Source organism: Siniperca chuatsi, linkage group LG16 (assembly GCF_020085105.1).
Source record: "Siniperca chuatsi isolate FFG_IHB_CAS linkage group LG16, ASM2008510v1, whole genome shotgun sequence".
NCBI lineage: Eukaryota > Metazoa > Chordata > Actinopteri > Centrarchiformes > Sinipercidae > Siniperca > Siniperca chuatsi.
Window position 1 is genome coordinate 522501 of NC_058057.1, and position 23811 is coordinate 546311.

At 43.9% G+C, this 23811-nt stretch overlaps 2 protein-coding genes across 10 annotated transcripts in view; one reads left to right on the top strand and one right to left on the bottom strand.

Moving 5' to 3' along the window:
- Positions 1-4346, top strand: part of zfp36l1b (zinc finger protein 36, C3H type-like 1b) — a 4844-nt gene extending 498 nt beyond the window's left edge. The window contains exons 2-3 of one of the 3 annotated variants that reach the window (XM_044168745.1): positions 309-468; positions 928-4346. In XM_044168745.1, the coding sequence (XP_044024680.1) occupies positions 937-1956 (1020 nt within the window). In that variant the 5' untranslated portion in view covers positions 309-468; positions 928-936 and the 3' untranslated portion in view covers positions 1957-4346. The remainder of the gene's footprint in view (positions 1-308; positions 469-927) is intronic. The other 2 variants (XM_044168746.1, XM_044168744.1) reach the window with 2 other exon arrangements.
- rad51b (RAD51 paralog B) overlaps positions 1-23811 on the bottom strand; it is a 131839-nt gene that overhangs the window by 20268 nt on the left and 87760 nt on the right. For 6 of the 7 annotated variants that reach the window (XM_044168743.1, XM_044168740.1, XM_044168741.1 and 3 more), the window contains one exon: positions 21486-22028. In XM_044168743.1, coding sequence (XP_044024678.1) covers positions 21904-22028 — 125 coding nt within the window. In that variant the 3' untranslated portion in view covers positions 21486-21903. Of the gene's footprint in view, positions 1-21485; positions 22029-23811 lie in introns of those variants that run through there. The other variant, XR_006374863.1, reaches the window with a different exon arrangement.

Genomic DNA, 23811 nt, shown 5'->3' on the forward strand with positions numbered 1-23811 from the left:
GCAGCTCCGGTACCGGTCTGCGGCTGCTGTCGGGATCGGTGTCTGGAAGTCGCCCTAAACTGTAATCACTGCACGTGACGTTAGCCGCTGACTGTGACCTGTTAGCGGAGTGGTCTGTATGCCGCACCGCACCGCACCGCAGCAGCGCAGCGCGGTCAGCCTTCTGAATCGGAGCTGGCCGCATGTCCTCCGGAGTCTGGCAGGCTGATGAGCAGTTAGCGCTGCAACTGTTCATTTTATGTCCACCTGCTCGATCAGTACGTTGCAAAGCCACACGCATTTACTAAACGGCTTATTTTCTATTTTAGTCTTGGCCTTAACAGTCTGCGTGGACGTCAAATCACAGCGGAGGACAGCGGCGCTGCGGGCCAGCCAGGTATCGAGCCGGGAGAGCTGCATGGGACTGGGCCGGGCAGGCAGAGCTGTAGAACCGATCTGTGCACAGGACTGGCCAGTTATTTAATCAGTGTACTGTTCAAGTAATGGCATTTATGCAACACACACAGAGACCTGCACTGTGTTTCTCAACTGTGGGGTCAGAGGTACTGCGCTGCTTTCAAACACTGATAGCCACTGGTGTGTATACAAGGTGATTAGTACATGAGGTGATTCTTCTGAGCAGGCTTGGGGTATCTTCTAGACTTCCTATTTCAGATTCAGCTCATCAGTTCTGGTTTTTGTGGAAAGAAAGCATAACAGCTGTGTAGTGTGAGCAGCTTTACACTGCCATTAACAGCCATTTGTCATAAATAATAAATCACTTGGGCTCAAAGGTGAAACACAGCGTACATGTTCTCTGTCACGCCCCGTTGAAGTTGCCGGTTTAACGATCGTGTTCAGAAGCACTTGTTTGTTTTGTGTGTTTATTAATCTGGAACCAGTTCCAGTCCAAAGAGTTTTCTAATTTACATGTTTTTCTGATTACAGAACAATAAAATGTTGAACTTCAGCAATAACCACAGTCTCGGTGGACCTCAGCTGACGCCTGTCCCATGCTCCAGTGCCAACGTCTCCTCCTGCGCCCCCACTGGGTCCCTGCTGGACAGGAAGGTGGTGGGGGCCCTCTCTGCAGGAGACCTGTTCCAACGCCGTCACTCAGTCACTCTCCCCGGCGCAAAGTTCAGCCAGAACCAGTTTGTCAACAGTCTTAAAACGGATCCCTCGATGTTGCTGGGTAGCAGCGGCAGCAACAACAAGGAGAACCGTTTCCGTGAGCGCTCCTACTCCGAGCTGGGGGACCGGCTGCGGCCCGGCGGTCAGGCATGCGCGGGCGGAAGCAGCCCGGTCAACTCGAGCCGCTATAAGACGGAGCTGTGCCGGCCTTTTGAGGAGAACGGCACCTGCAAGTACGGCGATAAGTGCCAGTTTGCCCACGGCATGCATGAGCTGCGCAGCCTGAGCCGTCACCCGAAGTACAAGACTGAGCTGTGCCGCACCTTCCACACCATCGGTTTCTGCCCGTACGGCCCCCGCTGCCACTTCATCCACAATGCAGAGGAGCGCCGCGGGCCCCCTCCCCTCTCTGCCTTCAACAAGGTGGAGCGCCCTCGGCTGCAGCATAGCTTCAGCTTCGCCGGCTTCCCCAGCTCCGGCGGCCTGCGGGACAGCCCCACCTCCGTCACACCTCCACCCGTGTTCTCCACTGAAGGCTCGACGGAGTGGCAGAGCCACCCCTTCACCTACTCCAGCCAGGAGCTTGCCAGCCCGTTTGGCCCCAGCTTGGGGCCCCCACCTGTGTCTGAGCCTCAGGGTCTGGCCCCACCTTCCCCCACCTCCCCCTGCATTTTCCAGCCCACATCAGAGAGCCCCCCAAGCCCCCCCAGCCTCCCAGACTCCCTGTCTGATCAGGAGGGCTACCAGAGCAGCCTGGGCAGTCAGAGCGACTCTGAGTCCCCCCTCCTGGATGCCTCCCGCCGCCTCCCCATCTTCAGCAGGCTCTCGATCTCTGATGATTAAGGTGTCTGCCCCCCCCAGCCCTGTTTACAGGAGAAGTAGACCGCTCTGTGCATTGTTGTAGCCAGTGAGTCACCTCAGAACACCGGATGCCTTCTCTCTTTTGTTGATTGTCTTTTAAGGAGCCCCCCCCCCCCCGAAATGTACAGATCAAGTTTCTTCACTATGATGAACAGTTGGTAAACCAGCATCATATTCACGAACAGTGGAGTGACTGAGTGAATGTGAAAAGTAGCTCAGAGATCACATTATAAAGTAGTTTAATATGACTTATGATGGGCATTAGGAGTGTGTGCGTGCGTCTGCGTGTGTCTGCATGTCTGTCCGTGTGTGTGTGCTGTTCTCAGTGTTGTGCGTCTTCGGACAGCCCCCCCCCCAGAGGCTGGGGACAGCTCTGGGTTAACGTTTAAAGGATCATCAGTGGACAGTACGATTCTCAAAGTGCCTTGGAGATTATTCATGTGAAGCCGACGGTAAGCCCAGGCTTTCTTTGTCACCTGTAATCACGGCCAGGTTCCCGTTCCGGTTCCTCTCGCTTGTGTCGCGCTGTTTTCCTCAGTCGGGCCGGAGTGCTGGTGCTATGTGCCTTGTTTCGCTGAGCCGGGGGTCGGTTATCGTTGTCTGTCTGCTGCAGTGAAGTGATTTTACAGCAGCCAACATTGGCGTTTTGAATGCACACAGTCTTTGAATAGGACTCCAAAGGATCTGCGAGGTGGCCGGGTTTGGAGACATCGTCTCCGTCCCAGCACCCTGGAATTTAGTTTGTTCAGCTCACAGCATTAAAGAATTCCGTTTAAATCAGTTCGACAGCAGCATCTCTTCCAGGCCAGTGTTGCGTCACTCTGGATGGCCCACGCAACATCTGGAGCCAGTTCTCATTCGCACTACTTCTTTGGCGCGACAGCTGTTCAGGAGGAACTGGGACAGTGCCAGTTCCTGGTGTTCATCGGTCAGCTCGTCTTTAGATTCGAGCTCTGCTGCAGAGTTTTGATCATTAAACATCAGACGCTGAGCCTTCTCAGGCTGCTCGCACCTGTCCGACGCCCACGCGTCAACTTTCAGATGAGTGTAACGCTCCCGTTGATTCCACCATGTTTAATATTAATGTTGTCTCGATTATTTCCCGGAGCCTTCAGAGTAAGGGCTTTGGCGGTCACTGCTTATTTATCAATGTATTTATTGCTGATCTTAAGCATTTTTATTTTGTATTTATCTGGTTAATTAAACAATAGAATATATTTTATTTTATGTTAAATTATGATCCACCGTATTAATCGCAAGATTGTGAAGAGCTGTTTGTTTTGTTTTTCACACTTAATATATTATACTGCAATGCCATATATATATTTTTTGATTGATTTTGAAAGTGAATCTTAATTTAAAAGACAGATGTTTAGCGTTTATTTATTTTGCTCCTCCCCCACGCTGGACTGCAGGTTCAGGTGCTCCGTTGCAGTCAGAAGGCACAAACACACTGCAAGTGTCAAAGTCAGTGCCCCAGTGCATGCTGGGACATCCATGCAAACTTTGTCTTTTCAGTGGGGGGGTGAGGTTCTGCAGCTGCCATAACAAGTTCAAACAGTCATTGAAAACGAAGCTAGTGGCATCAGCGGTTCCTGCCCTCGGGGGGCAGGTGGTGCTGGTCTAACAGGGTTCTAGTGCCCCCCCAGGGAGCAGCTCGCGGCTCGGAAACGTGGAATCATGTGAATTAATGTAAAGACCTATATTTATTTGTACTTAAATGAATTTCAGGCCGTTGAACCATGTTCTGAAATTGCACTAAAATGTTTGGGGAGAATATTTTTGTGTTCTTCAGACGGCGATACATAGAACAGTCAGTGGGTTTAGACCCTGTCACTGGAGAACAGTCCTCGACGCAGCGTCTGCAGAAATATTAATATTGATCTACTGAATTGGATTGCATTAACAGTGTTTTGGAACCCTGTTTACATCTCCCACCTGCCCCTCACACAAGGCCACATTTGCAGATGGAAAAGCTGCGCGTTGTGTTCAGGCCCTGCTGCAGCTCTGGAGCAGTCCTGTCTGCTTCTCCTTCGTCAGTCAGAGTTTTACTCTGGAGCCTGTCCCACAGTATCACGCGCAGACCTACTAGCACTTTGAGTTATGGTGATGATGAGGTTGTTATTGACCACTTCTCCCCCCATGAAGTGCCTATAAATACATTCCATGTTTCCCAGATGTTGTGCCTTGATATTTTTCTGTAACAGAGCAGATGGAAGCCTACGATGTAGGTTCGGATTGCTACATGAAAAGCAACTGTTGAATGTATTCTCCAGCAGCTGTTGCTGTTGCTACAGTAATTACTTTGTTCATGGTTTATTTTGTAATGAAAGATTGCAGTTAAATCCAATAAAACATGTATTTATATTGAATGTGTGAGTTCCTCTGAGTTTTTTTTTTTTTTTCTGACGTAGTACAAAGCTGAAATTCAGGAGTTAAGTGAGCAGCATGTGACACATCCCAGCTGAGACTCGGGCCACACCTACATGCCACTGCTGTCCACTTTCCAAAACGTGCTGCAGTGCTTTCAAACCTTTTGGCTTGTGACTGTAACTGCTTTGCGACATTCTCTGCCACTAAATGTCTCTAGAGCAGCAGCATCTCAGACCAAAACAAATGGGCGCTACAGCGCACCAGACTCCATTGAGAAAAACTGATTTTTACCTCGCAGATCATTGTTAAACACACTTCATTTAATCTGGACAGAAACAAAATAAAACTGATCAAAACTGTTAGTCTTTCCACTGTTCCAACAATCACCAACTCTGGTTTGGTGGAAGTAAATCCTTAAGTCACCGTGTAAGTTGAGAAAAGACACCGCTCTCCACAGACCAACAGTTTCACAAGAGGGACTCGTGCACTAACATGCACAGAGAAGCTGCGATGACATCAGAGGCAGAGGGGGTGTGATGTCATCACTCCACTGGATCTTTACATAGCAAATAGTTGTTTGCTGCTATATTAATGTTCAGAATCTCATACACAACCTTTCAGTTAACACAATGTATATGAAATCGACTTGAAACTTGATGTGCAATCCATCTACATTTGCTTTTGTTTTCATAATTGTGCTAAGTGAAGGTTGGTATGAACAGTTAGCTCTGCACTACTCAACATTAAAGCAATGCTGACAACAGTAACAGTTGACCAGATTGTCCGGTGACTGTGTCTGCGAGTGAATTTACATACCACAGAGAAATGAAATCCAGTCAGCCACCGATGACGAGCGGCCATCAGAGGCTGACTGGAGGGCAGTATAAGCGATCTATCAGTTGAAGTGGGCAAACACACTGGAACGGTCCTTTAAAGTGTAGTAGTCTACAAGTTCCTCACAGCCTGTCACTGAGGTTATGGCATGGCTGGACTTGGTGTGGACTTCCTCCTCATCCTTCCAGCTCTTTACACTCCTGCCAGATAAGCACACGGCAGTTTTTACAGCTTTCCTTTAGACATCAGACATCAGTGGGCAAGCTTCTTTTCGCTGTGTTGCTAATGGAGCAGGTAAAGGTTTAGTGCCCTCCTCATGACGTATTTAAGGGTGTGATAAAATCTACAGTTTGTTTAATGTGGTCTGGTTGAGAAGGTTCACATTGTTGATTACAAAGTGAACCTCACAGTAAATACAGAAGCTCATTTATTTGACCAACAATTTCAGAAATTGGGAGAATCAAAAATTGTATTTAAATCCATGTAGTGTGAAAGACGTTTTAGCCTTTGTGCTGCTCATACCTGTCATGAACACGTGAAGAAATATCTGTATAAGAACGGTTTAGGCCAGAGCCTTCAGTCATCAAGCTCCTCTCCTGTGGAACCAGGTCCCAGTTTGGGTTTGGGAGGTAGACACCATCTTCACATTGAAGAGTAGGCTTAAGACTTTTCTCTTTGATAAAGCTTATAATTAGGTCTGGCTCAGGTGAGTCCTGAACCATCCCTTAGTTATGCTGCTATAGGCCTAGACTGCCGGGAGACTTCCCATGATGCACCTCTTTCCTCTCTCCTCTCCATCTGTATGCATTTTTATCCCATTACTGCATGTTACTAACGCTACATCTTCTCTCTCCCGTAGTTCTGTGCTTTCTCGTTTCTCTCCTCTCTCCTTCTGTCTCTTTCAGCAGGTATTTCTGCCTCCAGAGCTGCAGAGTCTGGATCTGTGGTTGTGGGCCACCTGTTGCCCCCGTGTTCCTGCTCGACAACTGCTACTAGTTGTTGTTATTGGCCCTGTTCCTAATACTGTCATTATTTTTCCTATAGCCGACGGTAAGCCCAGGCTTTCTTTGTCACCTGTAATCACGGCCAGGTTCCCGTTCCTGTTCCGGTTCCCGTTCCGGTTCCTCTCGCTTGTGTCGCGCTGTTTTCCTCAGTCGGGCCGGAGTGCTGGTGCTATGTGCCTTGTTTCGCTGAGCCGGGGGTCGGTTATCGTTGTCTGTCTGCTGCAGTGAAGTGATTTTACAGCAGCCAACATTGGCGTTTTGAATGCACACAGTCTTTGAATAGGACTCCAAAGGATCTGCGAGGTGGCCGGGTTTGGAGACATCGTCTCCGTCCCAGCACCCTGGAATTTAGTTTGTTCAGCTCACAGCATTAAAGAATTCCGTTTAAATCAGTTCGACAGCAGCATCTCTTCCAGGCCAGTGTTGCGTCACTCTGGATGGCCCACGCAACATCTGGAGCCAGTTCTCATTCGCACTACTTCTTTGGCGCGACAGCTGTTCAGGAGGAACTGGGACAGTGCCAGTTCCTGGTGTTCATCGGTCAGCTCAGCTAATACTGTCATTATTTTTCCTATAGCTGTCATTCCTATTACTATTAATTGATTATATTAATGTTACCACTACCATTACATTATTACTATTTTAAAATTGTAGGTGGTATTTGCATTGTGCTTCCCACCCCTCCTGCCCCAAAACCTCTCTCTCTCTCTTTCTCACTCACTGCTTTCCACATAAGGAGTCAGTTATGTTATTGTCAACATCCCTGTGTTTCCTCTGTGCACACATGCTGTGTGGTCTATTGTCTGGGGGGGTGGAGTGGAACGGTTGGTTCATGCAGGATGTGACCGTTCATCTTATAGCGTCATAAAGAATAATTCCATGCTAAGATTAGATTTACGCAGAGGAACAGTCTGTCTGTTTCAGAGGAATGTCTTTAATAAAATCAATGAAATGTTACCTTATGTTATAAAAGGTTATACACTTTCTAACCAATGTCATTTTCTCTGATGGTATGGATTTATCGATTTCTGCAATCTGCATTCCAACTGGTCCACAGTCTTGTGATTTCCATTTGAGTGTTAAACAGTTTTTGTCAAAAATGAATAGTTTCTGTAAACTCGTGACTAAGGATTCATTTGGTGGGTAAATTCCAGGGTCCACTGGGAAATAAAGAAATTCCATGGATTTTTATATATATATTTTACACATTTTGCCAAAAGCTATGTAGTTTGGGACAATGATGCCAACACACATCATGTGCCACATCTGGAGCAGAGGGCCGACTGAGTTATATTTGTCTAATCTAGACACTTGAACTGCTGTAGAAAATGAAGCTATGCCTTGAACAATCTCTTCTCTATCAACACACCGACTTTCCATCCAAGTGTAAAAACATTTTCAAAAATTCTGGTGTTTTCATTTTTTGAAAGGAGAAATTAGAACGTGGAAATAAACCTGGTGGAGGGAAACACGTTCCGTATAGGCATGCATGATCAGAATAAACTGTGGCTGGTGTAAACAGAGAAGTGCCTGTAAATATAAGAGTAGCCGCTGTCCCATCATCAGCACACAGCTTTAATGAAGCGGCTGTTACTTCGCCATGCAGGATGATGCATGTGCAGTTTGACACTAGAAGGCTGTTATTAATCAAAGCAGAGTATTTTCTATGTCTTCAAACATGTCTGGAGGGGATCTTTACTGAACCAAGCCTCCACCGCTAATCCCAGCCTTACTTCCTCAGAGAAAAGTAGATGATTGGAAGCTCAGCTGCCTCCCTTGTCGTACTCTGACCCCAGAACCAAACAGCATCTCTTGTGTAGCTGACCTCCCAGCCCAAAATCCAGTGATCAAAGTCTGGTTTCTTGCAGCAGAATATGGTTGTGACAGACACAAAAGCTACATTTTCCCTGATGGAGCGACTGCATCCTTCACAAGGTCAGTTACAACAATTATTCCATTTTTGACAAAACATTATCTTTTGGTAACTCTCTGATAAGCTCTCTGTTATGGAGCGTTCCCATAACTGCTCTCCTCCCACAGTCACACAGGACACCTCTGGACCTCTTCTAAACATTGGACGGGATACGAGTCCTTTGGCTCAGAAAGTTGGTCAAATGCTTTTACTCCCAGGCCAAAAAATAGGAACAAATATTCTCTACATCAGTGCGAGGATTTCTGCTAGTTCGGACTGATGTTGTACTCTGACATGTTTGATAAACACGGGTCCTTGTGATACTGTACTTGTACCAACATGTATCATAGTCATTAAATCAGAACCCGAATGTGGCTGAACCAGCCAGCAGAACAGCGGTTGTCTCAGCGGGTGGGTTCAGGTGATCAGCAGCAGGGTGGGAACGCCTCTCCAGCGTACAGGAGTGAGTTTGTCTTTAAGCCACAGACGCCACAGTTTTCTCTAACAGTTGTCTTTCCTCCCAGCTGAATAAGAAGCAGAATCTCCACAGTGAAAAACAGAGCTCGCAGCTGGGGCCAAGAGGGCCGAGACAGGACGGTGAGCACAGGGAAAGAAAATGAGGGCACATGGGGGGGGGGGACTGAAGACTGGTAACACCACACTTCAGATTACAGCTGACAAATAACATGATGACATTTATACTGCCTATGCACGATTGTCTGGGAGAAAAAAATAAACACACCCAAGTCAGTTCATCCATGATTGAATTCCAGCTGATTACTGGGTGGGAACTCTTCACACTGTCAATACTGTGCACAGTCCTGCACTAACTGTGCAGCTCTTTCATTTTTAAAAACAGTTCTATTGTGTATTTGTTAGAATTTTTTTGACTTGCTTTTTATCTTTTATTTCCTTACTGTGTGTATAGTTATGCAGCAGAACACTTCAGACAAATTCCCTGTATGTGAAAACCATCCCAGCGCAGACTGAAGCCTGAGCTGCTTTCTGTTCATAGTTACCAGTGTTAGAACTACACTGTGGATTTCAGGGGAGCCCTGTTTTTCAGGGGAGTACTGTACACATGCATGCGCATACATGAATGCGCCCGCCTACGTGCAAAAATACAATATCAATACATTTCAGAGAATATTTAGCCTGTGACAACAAAGAAACAGAAACATTATTCAGCGTTGCAACGTTTTGAAAAAGGTCAAAGGGCAGCGGGATGCTTTGTTAAAAGGACCGGGCCGAGGCTGCGTCCCATGACAGGTATGAACATGCGCCCCCACGCATGGACGGCCACAGCAGGAATAGACAGCGTTGCGTTTATTAGACGCAAATTATTGGAAATTGTTATCCGCGAATAAACGCGCACGTTGACGGGCGCTTTACTGTTAGCCTGTTATTTATTTCAGGAACCTAAATGTATGAAAACAGAGACATGAGGCCATTACGTTCCACATCCATGTTGGGCAGCCAGGCATGTAGATTGGATTGCACAAATTACGCTCAGCGACCACTTTATTAGGTACACCTGTAAAATCTAATGCAATCCAATTCATCAGCTCTGCCATAAATCCTACCTTTACAAAGATAATAATGTTCCACTTTGACTGACACTGTCAGAGAGGGGTTATGTGTTTCTAATATCCCCCCCCCCCCCATGTTTAGCAGAACATTAGAAACACCTCTCAGTCTGATGCAGTCCAGTTCAAAACCACTGCAGACTACAACCTCAGTACTGATGAATACCGATGCCTCCATACCGGCCTGATGAGGATGAGCGTGATGCGACTCACAACCAGCCTTCACTAGTGATCTCCATATTAGCTGCAATGACACAGACTCGTGGCTGTGGCTGTACCTACTAAAACAACAGCAACGACCAGCCACAGCCACCCCACTGGTCTCCCAACCCCCCCACCTCTCAGACCTCAGTAACAGAGCCCTCACTCGCAGGGCACTCACCGTAGCACATGTCCCTGGACCCCCCCTCAACCCATTTTTCACTCTAAAAAGTTTTGTCCCCTCTGCCATAGCAGTGCTAAATAATCACAACAACACACTGTGTCGTCCATACAGATGTGTTTGTATGTTGTACGTTTGGGACAATAACATGCTAACAGTGATACACGATTGAGGAAGCACTGCTGAGGTCTATTAGGAATAAACCACATGCTCCTCATGGACAGCTGAATAATGCTGAGAGTTGGAAAATATCAAGCTACACCATTTGTTGTGTTTCTGACATTATGCCACATGGAAGCTGACACTCTGCTGTCTCTGAAAGCCTCTTTGTTTGTCCAGCAGGACAGCCGACTGCACGGTGGCAGATTTGGACCTGACAGTGTGTTCTTGTGTGTGTGCGTGTGTGTTCTCTGAGTGAGGACTTTGCTCTCTGCAGAACAGGCCTCGTGACTCTGCTCCAGTTCCTCGCTCATTATTATGACACAGATTTTCCAGACTGGGCTGCGGCAGCTTTCACTGCTAATCTAACCTGCAGGAGCCTCGCCTCTGTAGGGCCACTGGTCAGTATAATCACTAAAACAAACACCCACCAGTACACACTGAGCCTTCATAAAATACATATATCTAGACCTCTAATACTCTAAGCCAATGGACACTTTCCTCTGTGTCTAGCAGTCTTGCATTTCTAATTATTATGACCCCTATAATAGTTGTGCTGCTTGAGGGCTGGATTAATCTTATTGGCTCAACCGACCCGTGTGTATACTTCTGCAGTCATGAATACCACAACAGACCTCATGTTGTGATCATGACAGACACAGCTCTTTCAGTCTGATGTTACTTAGTGCCTGGTCAGACCTGGACCCAGCACAGCAAAATTCATTAACCTGTCCTGCTGGAAGCTTGCTCATGTAGTCACTAATTGCAGTCTTGGTCTCAAACCAAAAACTGTTCATTTTGTGACTTTTAATCAATTGCAGACCATGCTGCATTCTGGACTTTTTGGTTGACTTCATCCCCTCAAAGGTCAGGACTGTCACTGTTATTTACAACTGATCAATGGCGCAGATTCATGTGTCAAAGCAGAAAACATTATATTTCTTCGAATGTCACGAAAAACTTGAACTGGTCCTAGTCTTAGTAACCGGTATCGGAGCTTTTGTTACTCACCACTGATTGGTTAGAGCATAACAAAACAAAATGACTCCCCTCCTAAGAAACTGGCTAACATGAACACAGTGTCAGACTGAATAAGGAAGTCAAGTAAGTGAAGGGTCTGAGATGAGTAGTTTGGTTCAGTTTGGACTTCCTGACCCCCACCAGCCTGTCAGGGAGAGAGGACACAGCTGAGACAGGTCATCAGGTGACCTGCGAGAACACGACGGTCCTCTAACTACAGCTGAGGGAGGGCTGGCTCTCTGGGCCTGGGGCTATGATCTGTGTGTGTGTGTGAGAGACAGAGACAGACAGAGAGAAGGAGAAAGGGGAACATGTCTAAAAGAAATTTGACATTGGATAATAACCGTTTGATTTACAGTACATTATATAATTACAAAACTATCACTGTAAGGAGATCAAATTTCATGTTTGATCAGGCTGAAACTACAGCTCAAAGGTCAGCACATTAGAGGGGTGAAATATACATGCCAAACTAGGACACAACAGGGGGGACACTTCCCATGATCCTTTAGTGAAAAGAGCGTCTCTGGAATGAACAGGAGGAAACACAAAGGGCATGAACACCTCATTGCTTTTCGTCTTAGTAGCACCAAGCTGTAAAGCCCTCTACACACACCCACACACACCCACACACACACACAAAAGCTGTATATAAACAGCATACAATGACTTCAAGCTCCTACAACTGAACAGACAGACAGACTACGCATGTCCTTTGGTCAGAGAAACTAGGAGGAACCACTAGAAATAACACCATTGTTCAGCTTATTGGCCAAACTTCCCCTGAAGGCACTTGGCCATGGCAACGGGCGCCATGGTAACAGCCTGTCAGAGCCTGTTAATGACCTGCAGGACTGATGGGTCATCTTCAGTCCTGAGCATTACAGTAGCAGCTGAAGTGTAAATAGGCCTAGTCACCTTCCTCTGCCCTCACTGCCCTGCTGCCTGGAACCTAACGCCACTCTCCTACTGCAGTGTAGGGCCGCCATCTGTAGTGGATTACTGATGCTTGTTGCACCCGCTGCAGTGTCCATAGCTCTTTTTATTTATTGTCGGTCATTTTTGTTTAATTGTCTCATTTGTCCTTTTTTCCGGTTAATTCTAGTGAGGCTACACTGAGGAAGGTGGCTGTATATTTATAACTGATAATCAGCTGTATGCACAGGCTGCAAAGAAATGGAATTTATTGTTGGTTTGGACATATGGGCTCCGTGGCGTGATGTTGTTCTACTATTCCAATATCATATGTCGTTTGGCATTGTTTCTGAAACTACCCAGTCCACATCTTATTTTGTGAATTATCTGAGTCATCACCACAGGCGACCACAAAGAAGTTTCGTCTTAGACATGGTTTGCATTGTTCCTGTGTGAAATTTACACACGCTAACTTTTCACATTCACGCACTGGAATTTCTGTTTCGACCTGGTGAGTATTGGCATTAAGAGTTTACAGCCAAGCTAAATTGTGGGATGCATTAAAATTGAAGTCCAACGTGTGTTTTTGATCCATAGCAGTTATGCTGAAATAAATTCAATTCAATTTTATTTATATAGCGCCAATTCATAACAGAAGTTCTCTCATTGCATTTTTCCTACAGAGCAGGTCTAGACCGTACTCTTTATAATATTATTTACAAAGACCCAACAAATCCCACCATGAGCAAGCATTTGGCGACAGTGGCAAGGAAAAACTTCCTTTAAGAGGCAGAAACCTTGGACAGAACCAGACTCAATGGGTGTCCGTGTTAGGTTTTGAGTGAGAAAGAGAGAGAGAGAGGTTTTGGGGCAGGAGGGGTGGGAAGCACAATGCAAATACCACCTAGAATTTTAAAATAGTAATAATGTAATGGTAGTGGTAACATTAATATAATCAATTAATAGTAATAGGAATGACAGCTATAGGAAAAATAATGACAGTATTAGGAACAGAACCAATAACAACAACTAGTAGCAGTTGTCGAGCAGGAACACAGGGGCAGCAGGTGGCCCACAACCACAGATCCAGACTCTGCAGCTCCAGAGACAGAAATACCTGCTGAAAGAGACAGAAGAAGAGAGGAGAGAAACGAGAAAGCACAACACTACGGGAGAGAGAAGATGTCGAGTTAGTAACATGCAGTAATGGGATAAAAATGCATACAGATGGAGAGGGAGAGGAGAGAGGAAAGAGGTGCATCATGGGAAGTCTCCCGGCAGTCTAGGCCTATAGCAGCATAACTAAGGGATGGTTCAGGGCTCACCTAACTATAAGCTTTATCAGAAGAAGTCTTTAGCCTACTCTTAAATGTGGAGATGGTGTCTGCCTCACAACCGCAAATTGGGACCTGATTCCACAGGAGAGGAGCTTGATAATTGAAGGCTCTGGCTCCCAATCTACTTTTGGAGACTCTAGGAACAACAAGTAATCCTGCATCCTGGGAGCACAGTGTTCTAGTCAGGTAATACAATATTATGAGCTCTTTAAGATACGATGGTGCCAGACCATTAAGAACTTTGTAGGTGAGGAGAAGGATTTTAAATTATATTCTGGATTTTACAGGGAGCCAGTGCAGAGAAGCTAATATTGGAGAAATATGATCTCTTTTCCTAGTTCTTGTCAGTACATGTGTCACAGCATTCTGGATCAACTGGAGAGTATTAAGGGACTTATTCGGGCAGCCTGATAATAAGGAATTACAATAATCCAACCTAGAAGTAACTAATGCATGGACTAGTTTTTTGGCATCATTTTGAGACAGGATGTGCCTGATTTTTGCAATGTTGCATAGATGAAAGAAGGCAGTCCTTGAAGTTTGTTTCATGCGGGAGTTAAAGGATAAATCCTGATCAAAGATAACTCAGAGGTTCCTTACAGTGCTGCTGAAGGCCAGGGCAATGCCATCTAGAGTAGCTATATCTTTAGATAATGTGACTCGAAGGTCTTTGGGGCCAAGTACAATAACATCAGTTTTATCAGAGTTTAACACCATAAAACTTCAAGTCATCGAGGTTTTTAGGTCCTTAAGGCATGCTTGAAGTTTAGCTAACTGGTATCATCTGGCTTGATCAATAGATATAATTGGGTATCATCCGCATAACAATGAAAGTTTATGGAGTTCTTCCTAATAATAATGCCTAGAGGAAGCATATATGAGGTGAATAGAATCGGTCCAAGAACCTTGTGGAACTCCATTGCTAACTTTGGCGTGCACGGAGGACTCACCCCTTACATGTACAAACTGATATTGATCTGATAGATAGGATTTAAACCAACTTACCAAGTCACACAACTGATTGGTGAGGCTTTCTCAAGGATCTTAGAGAGAAAGGGAAGGTTAGATATAGATCTATAGTTGGCTGGAACCCCTGGATCAAGAGTGGGTTTTTTAAGAAGAGGTTTAATTACAGCTACTTTAAAGAACTGTGGTACATATCCAGTGAAGAAGCGCTAACTAAGGGTAAAATGTCTTTAAGCAGCCTAGTTGCAATGGGGTCTAAGCGACAGGTTGATGGCTTAGATGAATTAATCGTTGAAGTTAGTTGAAGAAGGTCGATAGGAGCAAAGCAGTCAAAATATATATCAGGTTTTACAGCTGTTTCTAAGGTTCCTGTAAATAAATATAAATGTAAAGATAGCAGCGGTGATTTTAACACACTCGCAGTAACAGTTTTAACATGCTGATGCGTAGCATTTGCTGACATGCAGATGAGCAATCCATCCAATAGTTGTGGAGATATTTCAGCAGTAAGCCTAACCCGTCCTGGGACTTGAGTTGGTCAGGTCCAAATTCTATTCAGTCTGACTGGGTCAGGTAGTTGTCAGGTAAGTCTGTTCTCTGGTCTGTGTGTCAACACATTTATATGTGTGATTTTGAAAGATTACATGTCACCATATATTTGTCGAAATAACAAAATATTACTGATGTGAGGATATTTTGGTATCAGCACTTTCAGAAATTTTCCCATGAAAATTCTGATAAGCTATAATCGTGATGTGAATATGATGACATTTGGCATTTGAAAATTAAAGAATTAAATAAAGGCCCTAACATATCCAAAGCGCTTTTCTATTTTAGAATTGAGTGAGCATAGCTGTTCCATTTGAACAATACAAATCAATCTCATTTACCATTTTTAAAACATGGCAAATCTGAGCATTTCTATGAAGAGCAAAATTTGTTGTCACTGCAACTATGCCGCTTGTTGGTGGCTGTATAAAAAAGCTCAGCTATGTCGCAAAAACCAAAGATTGCCAAGAACAGATCTGGATTTCGTTCTAAAGTACCTATTAATCACATAAAGCATTACAAAATCAGCTAGTTTACACCAGTAAAATAAGGGTGATACTGAGGGTTAGATTTTATCATTGTGGGATCAGTACTGGTATCATATTAGCACTGGCAGTTTCACAGTGTCAGCTCTTTTAACACACACAGACTGATGGATTTTCAAGTGAAGGGAGGTAATGATAAAAACACAAGTGTGACTTGTGATTGTGAAACTGCAACCACACTGGGCTGCACTCAGTGTCTCTGACTGAAGTCACAGAGGACATTTCAGGTGTAACTCTGCTTCCTGTGTCCTTCAGCCAGACAGCAGTGGAACTTACCAAGCTGCTCACCTACGCATGAGCTGATAAGGAGTTAATAGAAAACTAACTTGTCTGCAAGCCTGAGCTCAGCCTGAGCTTTATCACTGCTCTGATTCATTAACCTGTTCAGAGCACACAGCAGACTGTCAGCAGAGACTTGTCTGAAGCTTTTATTGTCAAACAAGATGATGGTATTTAATGTTTCATCATGAAATGATTCATCTTAGTTAAATCAACATGACTCATCTACAGTCTGAGACCCATTTAAAATTAAAGCTGCACTATTCAATATTTTCACATTACCAATGGATCAAATAACTATGTGCAATGTGAAAGGTGTCACTAGTAGTGATGAACCCACAGAGAATTATCACCAACTCTGCAGTCCCCCTCAGCTCTACAGTGCTTTTTAGCCTTGTTCAGCTCATTGTTTTACGGCCTGCAAACTCTGCTCTGATCAATCTCTCAAAAATCTACTATGCACTACCTGCTCCGAAACAAACAGCAGACAGACACAGTGACTAGCTGGTGAATACAGTGGAGCATTTAGCAGCTAAAGAACCAGGAGTTGGTGAAGACCAATCCAGAGCTTAATGCAGAGTGAATACTGGACTTACATTAATCAGTTGGGCAGTGGCGTGTTCAGACTGTGTTTTTGACTGGGCTGACCAAGTCGGCACTGACTTTTGCAGGAGTTGCAAGTATGTGCGTGCAAACACAGGTGGGAATAGCTTTAAACCTACCAATCACAACACAACAGAGTGATGCCATACAAATGTAATATAAAGCTTCCATACTTTATTCTTTAAGTCCTCAAAAAGAAATTGTACCTCCAAAATCAGGCTGCATACAAAAGAAAACTGGAAGAATGTACGCAGTAGAGTGCAGATCTCCGCCAGGCCTGGTATCACCAAATGACATATGAATAACACACCAATGTCTTAAGTCATTTTGGGTGTTATCGCAACGCCTTTTTTGCTTTTCACGTGTCATTTCACGCCATTTAGTCTCAAATTTCAGAGAAAAAAATGTTAGGTGACATAGTATAAAGAGCGACAAAGTCCGCGTAGGGACGAGGTCAGGGTGGATGGACGGGTCAACAAATACAGGACTTTCACCCAGGAGACGGCTGTTTGTGTCCCGTGTGAAACCAAAAGTCAGTGTTGACTTATTTTGACTTATGTACGTAAGTTAACTTCCTTAACATATTTAACTTAAATCACATACGTAACGTAACTTATCTTATGTACATACATAACTTAACTGACGTGACTAACGTACTTACCTACCAGACGGTTAAGAGGTGTGAGAAGTCAGCAGTCAATGGCGGTATAAAACAGAGCAGTCAATAAAATAGCTTTTTCAAAAATTGTGAATCAACCACGAGAGGTCCTTGAGCATACAGCACAAAAAATATTAAGCTGATGGCTCCAGTAATATGCAAGATTAGCTGCGTACAGATACACACACGCACGGCATACTTACGCTTGCCAGAGATAACAATGCACATTCAAAAATACTCGTCAAACAGTTGGTTTTAACTAAGGCCCCGCATCTGACCAGGCAGATAGCCAATCATAGTTTAGGATAACACCAGGCCACTCCCCGGACACGCACCTGCAGGTGGACACAAACACAACTCCAGATGAATGATAATGTTGTTCTGTGTCTGCTGGATGTGTAAATAAGCAACTGTTTGCTAGCACATTCACCATAACAACTTTATGAGGTGCTAATATGTATGTTCCCACCTGAGAATAGCCACCACTCATTGTGGTGGAGGGGTTTTTGCATCCCTGTGAGCTGTGTTCATAGACCCCACATGAATCCAGAGGCCAAGACAGAGCTGCAGCACCGGAACAGGGAAACCGGGGCCCCCTCCTGGAGCAAGACCTGGAAGGGGAGTTCGCCGGCGAGCATATGGTGGCTGGGTACAGCCCAAAACAACTACATGGAGCCGCCACCATGTGGGCCCACCACCTGCAGGGATAGGCACTGGGGTCGGGTGTATTGGCAGCCGTGCGGCAGGCAAAGGCGAGGACTTAGGTGTGCTGACCCCTGGCATCGCAGACTGGTTTTGGGGACATGGAACATAACCTCTCTTGCGGGAAAGGAACCAGAGCTTGAGCGGGAGCCTCTATGCAACTACGAATCGCTGACTGTGGTTTGTGCCTATGCACCAATCAACAGTTCTGACTATCCGGCTTTCTTAGAATCTCTGGGTGGGGTCCTGGAGAGGAATGGGCAATGTTGGGATTCAGGTAGGGCAGGTTTGGTTATTAGCAGAAATGTCAAAGATATTTATGAATAATAATACAATTATTAATACAGATTAATAATTACGGGGCAACACCCTGGGATCAGGGACCAATAACCAAACATGAAAAACAATCTCAAAGGTGACTGTCCACCTAAAAATGCTGATATTTAAAGTATCTTACATTAATGAGGGTGGACAGTGAAGGGTGAATCTGAGCACTGACTGTCGCAACCAGCTATTTTCACAACGTGTAAACACAATAACCACAGGCAACTGCTTTTTAAAAGATACAATAGCCTTTATTTAACCTTAGCACTGATTAACAATCAATAACTTCAGCCAACAACCACTATAGTCTAATCTAAACACAATACGGATACAACAGACCCCATTCCAACTAGCCTGCTTAAAGACATTTTACCCTTAATTAGCACTTCTTTACTGGATATGATCAATCTGTCTTTATTAACAGGCTATGTACCACTGTCCTTTAAAGTAGCTGTAATTAAACCTCTTCTTAAAAAGCCCACTCTTGATCCAGGGGTTTTAGCCAACTATAAACCTATATCTAACCTTCCCTTTCTCTCTAAGATCCTTGAGAAAGCAGTCGCCAATCAGTTGAGGGACTTTCTAAATAACAATAGTGTATTTGAGGATTTTCAGTCAGGATTTAGAGTGCATCATAGCACAGAGACAGCACTGGTGAAAATTACAAATGACCTTCTAATTGCATCAGACAACGGACTTGTCTCTGTACTTGTCTTGTTAGATCTTAGTGCTGCATTCGGACACCATTGACCATCACATCCTATAACAGAGACTGGGGCATTTAATTGGGATTAAAGGAACTGCACTAAGCTGTTTTCAATCCTATCTATCAGATCGTTCTCAGTCTGTACATGTTAATGGTGACTCCGTGCACGCCAAAGTTACGGAGTTCCACAAGGTTCTGTGCTTGGACCGATTCTATTCACCTTATATTTGCTTCCTGTAGGCAATATTATTAGCAAGAACTCCATAAACTTTCATTGTTATGCGGATGATACCCAATTATACAATAATAATAATAAAACTTTATTTATAGAGTACAAAGTGCTTCACAACAAGAGAAATAAAATACCACAGTGAATGATAAAATATAAAAGAAATAAAATACAGAAAATACACAAAAGCAATCAAATAAATCAGCTTTCCAATAAAAATGTGTTCTGAGAAGAGACTTAAAAGAAGACACTGACTCAGACAACCTAATTTCTTCGGGCAAGTTGTTCCAGAGCCTCTGGGCCTTGATGGCAAAAGCTCTGTCCCCGTTGGACTCAGGAAGAGCCAGAAGACCCCTGCCCGAAGATCTCAAGCTACGTGAAGGTTCATAAGGGATTATAAGGTCTAAAATATAGCCTGGAGCCAGGCAATGAAGAGCCTTAAAAGTAATCAATAAGATCTTAAAATCAATCCTAAAACAAACAGGGAGCCAATGTAAAGAGTCTAAAACAGGTGTTATGTGATCATACCTCTTGGTCCTGGATAACAGCCGAGCAGCTGAGTTCTGTACAGTCTGCAGTCGTTTCAAAGTTTTTTGATTAAGACAAGTGAACAGGCTGTTACAATAATCAAGGTATGAGGAGATAAAAGCATGTACAACAGTTTCTGCATCACTAAGATTTAAAATAGATCAGATTTTTGCAATGTTTCTGGGGTGATAAAAACATGATTGGACAAGCTTAGTGATATGTTGCTCAAAACATAAATTGCTATCAAACAGGACACCAAGATTTCTTGCAACAGGCTTGATATGTTGTGACAGGTTACCAGTAGATGGCAGTATTTGTTTAGTGATGTTTTGGGGCCCAATAACAAGGATTTCAGTTTTATTTGAGTTGAGCTGAAGAAAATTTATCGACATCCAATTTTTTTGGGCTCGATAGGGAGGTACAACTGTGTTATACATTTGCATAACAATGAAAAGAAATACCATGTCTGACGGATTACATTACCCAAGGGAAGCATGAAATAATGAGAACAGTATTGGACCCAGAATTGAACCTTGAGGCACACCGTACTTGATATGGGAAAAGGATGACATGAAGTTATTAATGCTGACACAGAATTTTCTATTGGACAGATAAGATGAGAACCAGTCTAGTGCAGTGCCAGATATGCCCACCCAGTGCCTCGGTCTATCTAAAAGATTGCCATGATCAATCAATCAATAGAGTCAAAGGCAGCACTTAAGTCCAACAGCACAAGAATTGAACACAGGCCTGCGTCTGCATTCATTAAAAGGTCATTGGTGACTTTGAGAAGGGCTGTCTCAGTGCTGTGGTGTTGATGAAAGCTAGATTGGAACTTTTCAAAGGTATTATTGTTAACCACAGCAGCAAGAAGCTGCTTAGATACAAGTTTTTCTTTGAATCTTCGAAATAAAAGGCAATTTGGAGATTGGGTGATAGTTATCCGGGAGGGTGGGATCAAGCCCAGGTTTTTTTAGGACTGGCTGGACACAAGCAGTTTTAAAGTAATCTGGGACACAGCCAGTAGACAGCGAGCTGTTATTATTTGTAAAAGGGACGCAATACAATCCATATCTTCCAATAAAAACCTAGTTTTTAGTAGATTTTGTCCAGAGGGCTGGAGGACACTCTCATCAGAGGCATGATGCCTGTGAGTTCAGGCAGAGTAATAGCAGAAGAATTGCTCAAAGAATCCCTGAGCGGGTGATCCACATCTAAAAATCCAGAGTTGGGGGTGATATCAGATCTTATTAACTCCACCTTTCCAGCAAAGTGCAAAAGAAACTTTTCACAATCAGCATCACAATTAGCGGGGACACAAGGAGAGGCTGGGTTAACTAACTGATCCACAGTCTTAAATAGGAATCTGGGGTTGTGCTGATGGGTAGAAGTAAGTGCAGAGAAATGACATGTTCTTGCATCCTTCACCATCCTATTATAAAGGAGTAATAACTCTTTCATAGCCACAAAGTAGACCTGGAGACCCAATTTCTGTTTGACTAGTGCAAGCGCACAAGGAAATGGTAACCGAATTTCCAGAAAATTAGCAAAACAAATTGCAAATGAAACTGCATTTCCATCCATTACTGTTCTGTATATTGCAACCTATGGATATTAGGTTGGTTCATGGAGATAAACAGTTGGTGGAGTTAATGGTACCATTAAACCATTGCAGAAGAGGACAGAACGAGATGAGTCAAAGCTCCAGTCAAAGCTCAAACGATGGAAAACCATGTGGAAAACATGAGGGAAATATGTTTGTTTCATGTATTAAATGCAATTATTATTAGTTTTCCAATACAACTCAGCTGATCCCTAAATTCAGTGATGACTGACAACATGGAAATTTAAACTGGTAGCATCTAAAATATGGGCAAAATATGGACCCTACATACAGAGCTGGTCTGTATAATGTCCTTTATTGACACAATGAATTGAGAAGCTTACAATAAGTCAAAATGACAAAGCAAGTGGATCAAACACTTTGGGAGGAAGTGCTCCGTCATTCGGTTTTTGTCCAGGATCTTTTTGTGTGTGGCATTTTTGCCCTATTTGATAGTTGACAGTGTAAAGAGACAGGACACGTGGAGAGAGAGCCGGGGCTATGGCATGCAACATTACTTTACCTCGACCCATTCAAACAAGATCAGTCATCATCATATAGTTTAGAACAAAAACAAAGGGAATGTGACACACACACACCCCTTATGTTAGACATTTTGCCCACTCTCTGGCCTCTCTCCACACACACACACACACACACACACACACACACACACACACACACACACACACACACACACACACACACACCTGAGTCACAGCAGTGTTTGGTCAGTCCAGTCCACAGAACTGGTCAAATTGTAGTTGAATCCAGTCCGCACCCTGATTGGCTGGAGGCCTGGATCTGTGCCCTCATACAAGGTCGTTTGACTGTTGTTTCCTAGAAAACACACAGAACACAAACAGAGACACACAGTCACCTATCGAGGTTCCCTCAGGCCAAACAAAACATGGTCTGTGTATCATTTTATTGTCAGTAATTCAATTTAAATGTATTTATATAGTGCAAATTCATAACAGAAGTTATCTAATTGCACTTTTCCTATAGAGCAGGTCTAGACCGAACTCTTTATAATATTATTTACAGAGACCCAACAAATCCCACCATGAGCAAGCGTTTGGTGACAGTGGCAACTGTGCAAGTGGTGACTGTGTTAGGTTTTGAGAGAGAGAGAGAGAGAGAGAGAGAGAGGTTTAGAGAGAGAGAGATGAAGAGAGAGAGAATGAGAGAGAGGTTTAGAGAGGGGGGTTTGGGGGAGGAAAGCAAAATGCAAATACCACCTAGAATTTTTAACATAGTAATAATGTAATGGTAGCGGTAACATTAATATTAATAATAATAGGAATGACAGCTATAATAATAGTATTAGTAACAGAGACAATAACAACAACTGCAGTAGCAGTAACGTATGAGATAAAAATGCATACAGACGGACAGGGAGAGGAGGAGAGAGGAAAGAGGTGCATCATGGGATGTCTCCTGGCAGTCTAGGCCTATAGTAGCAAACAGTCTTGTTTGTCATCTTTCTCCAATTCTGATGAGAAGATCAATATTAATTTTTATTGTTAATAGAGCAAGGCTAGCTGCCAGTCTTTGTGCTAACCAATGTGACCTCTAGCCCTTTTCCACTGCAGGAACTCTGGATATGAACACCAAGTAAAGGACACCTGTGTGTGTCCTTGTGAAGTGTTCTTGAACAACAAACCTAAAAAGGTCCTAGCTCACCACTCAACACAAGCTGCTCTGGTGAAAACCAATCAGTCACAGAGAGCTGATACTGTGTTGGCAGAGCTGGAGGAAGTAGTCGGCTGCTGCTTTGTTTCCACCAGTCACCATATGGGTAGGGACCAATGTGGTCTCTTGTATGAAGAAAACCTTTACAAAAATGTTGGTCTAAAACAAAACCAGCTGAAAGAAATTGGATTACTTCCAAACCTTCTGACATCAGTTGAGGTATGTTTGTAACATTCATTTGTTTTACCATAATCCATATCCATTCTTCAAAGTTAGGAGAGGGCAATAAAATTGTTAGACTCGCTATGGACAGTTTTTTTTTTTAAAGTTGATGCAGCAAAACCAGAGATATCGTCGTTTTTATTCCACACATTCTTCTTCCTCATCAAAACCTGGCGCCTACATTACCCATGATGCAACTCAACCTCTGACAGTTCGGTCAGAGATTGGGGTGTGTTATGCTTAGTAGCAGCTAATGTAGCCTCAAGCCTCTAGCCTGCAGCAGAGATGAGCAGCGGGCTACAGGGATCTGGTAAGCTCACGTATTTCTAACTCAACACCAACAGATTTTGTTTCATTTTCAAACCCAACCAACGCTGACTCAAGTGACATCAGTTGAGGACATTCATCAGACTTCACACAGCTCCCTCTGGAGACACAAAAGGCTTTATACTGAGTGTTTCCCATTAATTACCCGCCACAGGTTCGTAATGAACCGAAAATATTTTTACAATATTTTTTTTTATATTTGCTCATAATAACATAGGATCTCTAACATTGTGTTTTGTGCCGTTGCTTCAGCAAAGCATCTCTCACTGCCAGTATGTTAGCCCTACACACACACACACACACACACACACACACACACACAGGAACATTCCTGGCTGCGTCGGAGACACCAAGGCATTTTGAGGACACAACATTGTTT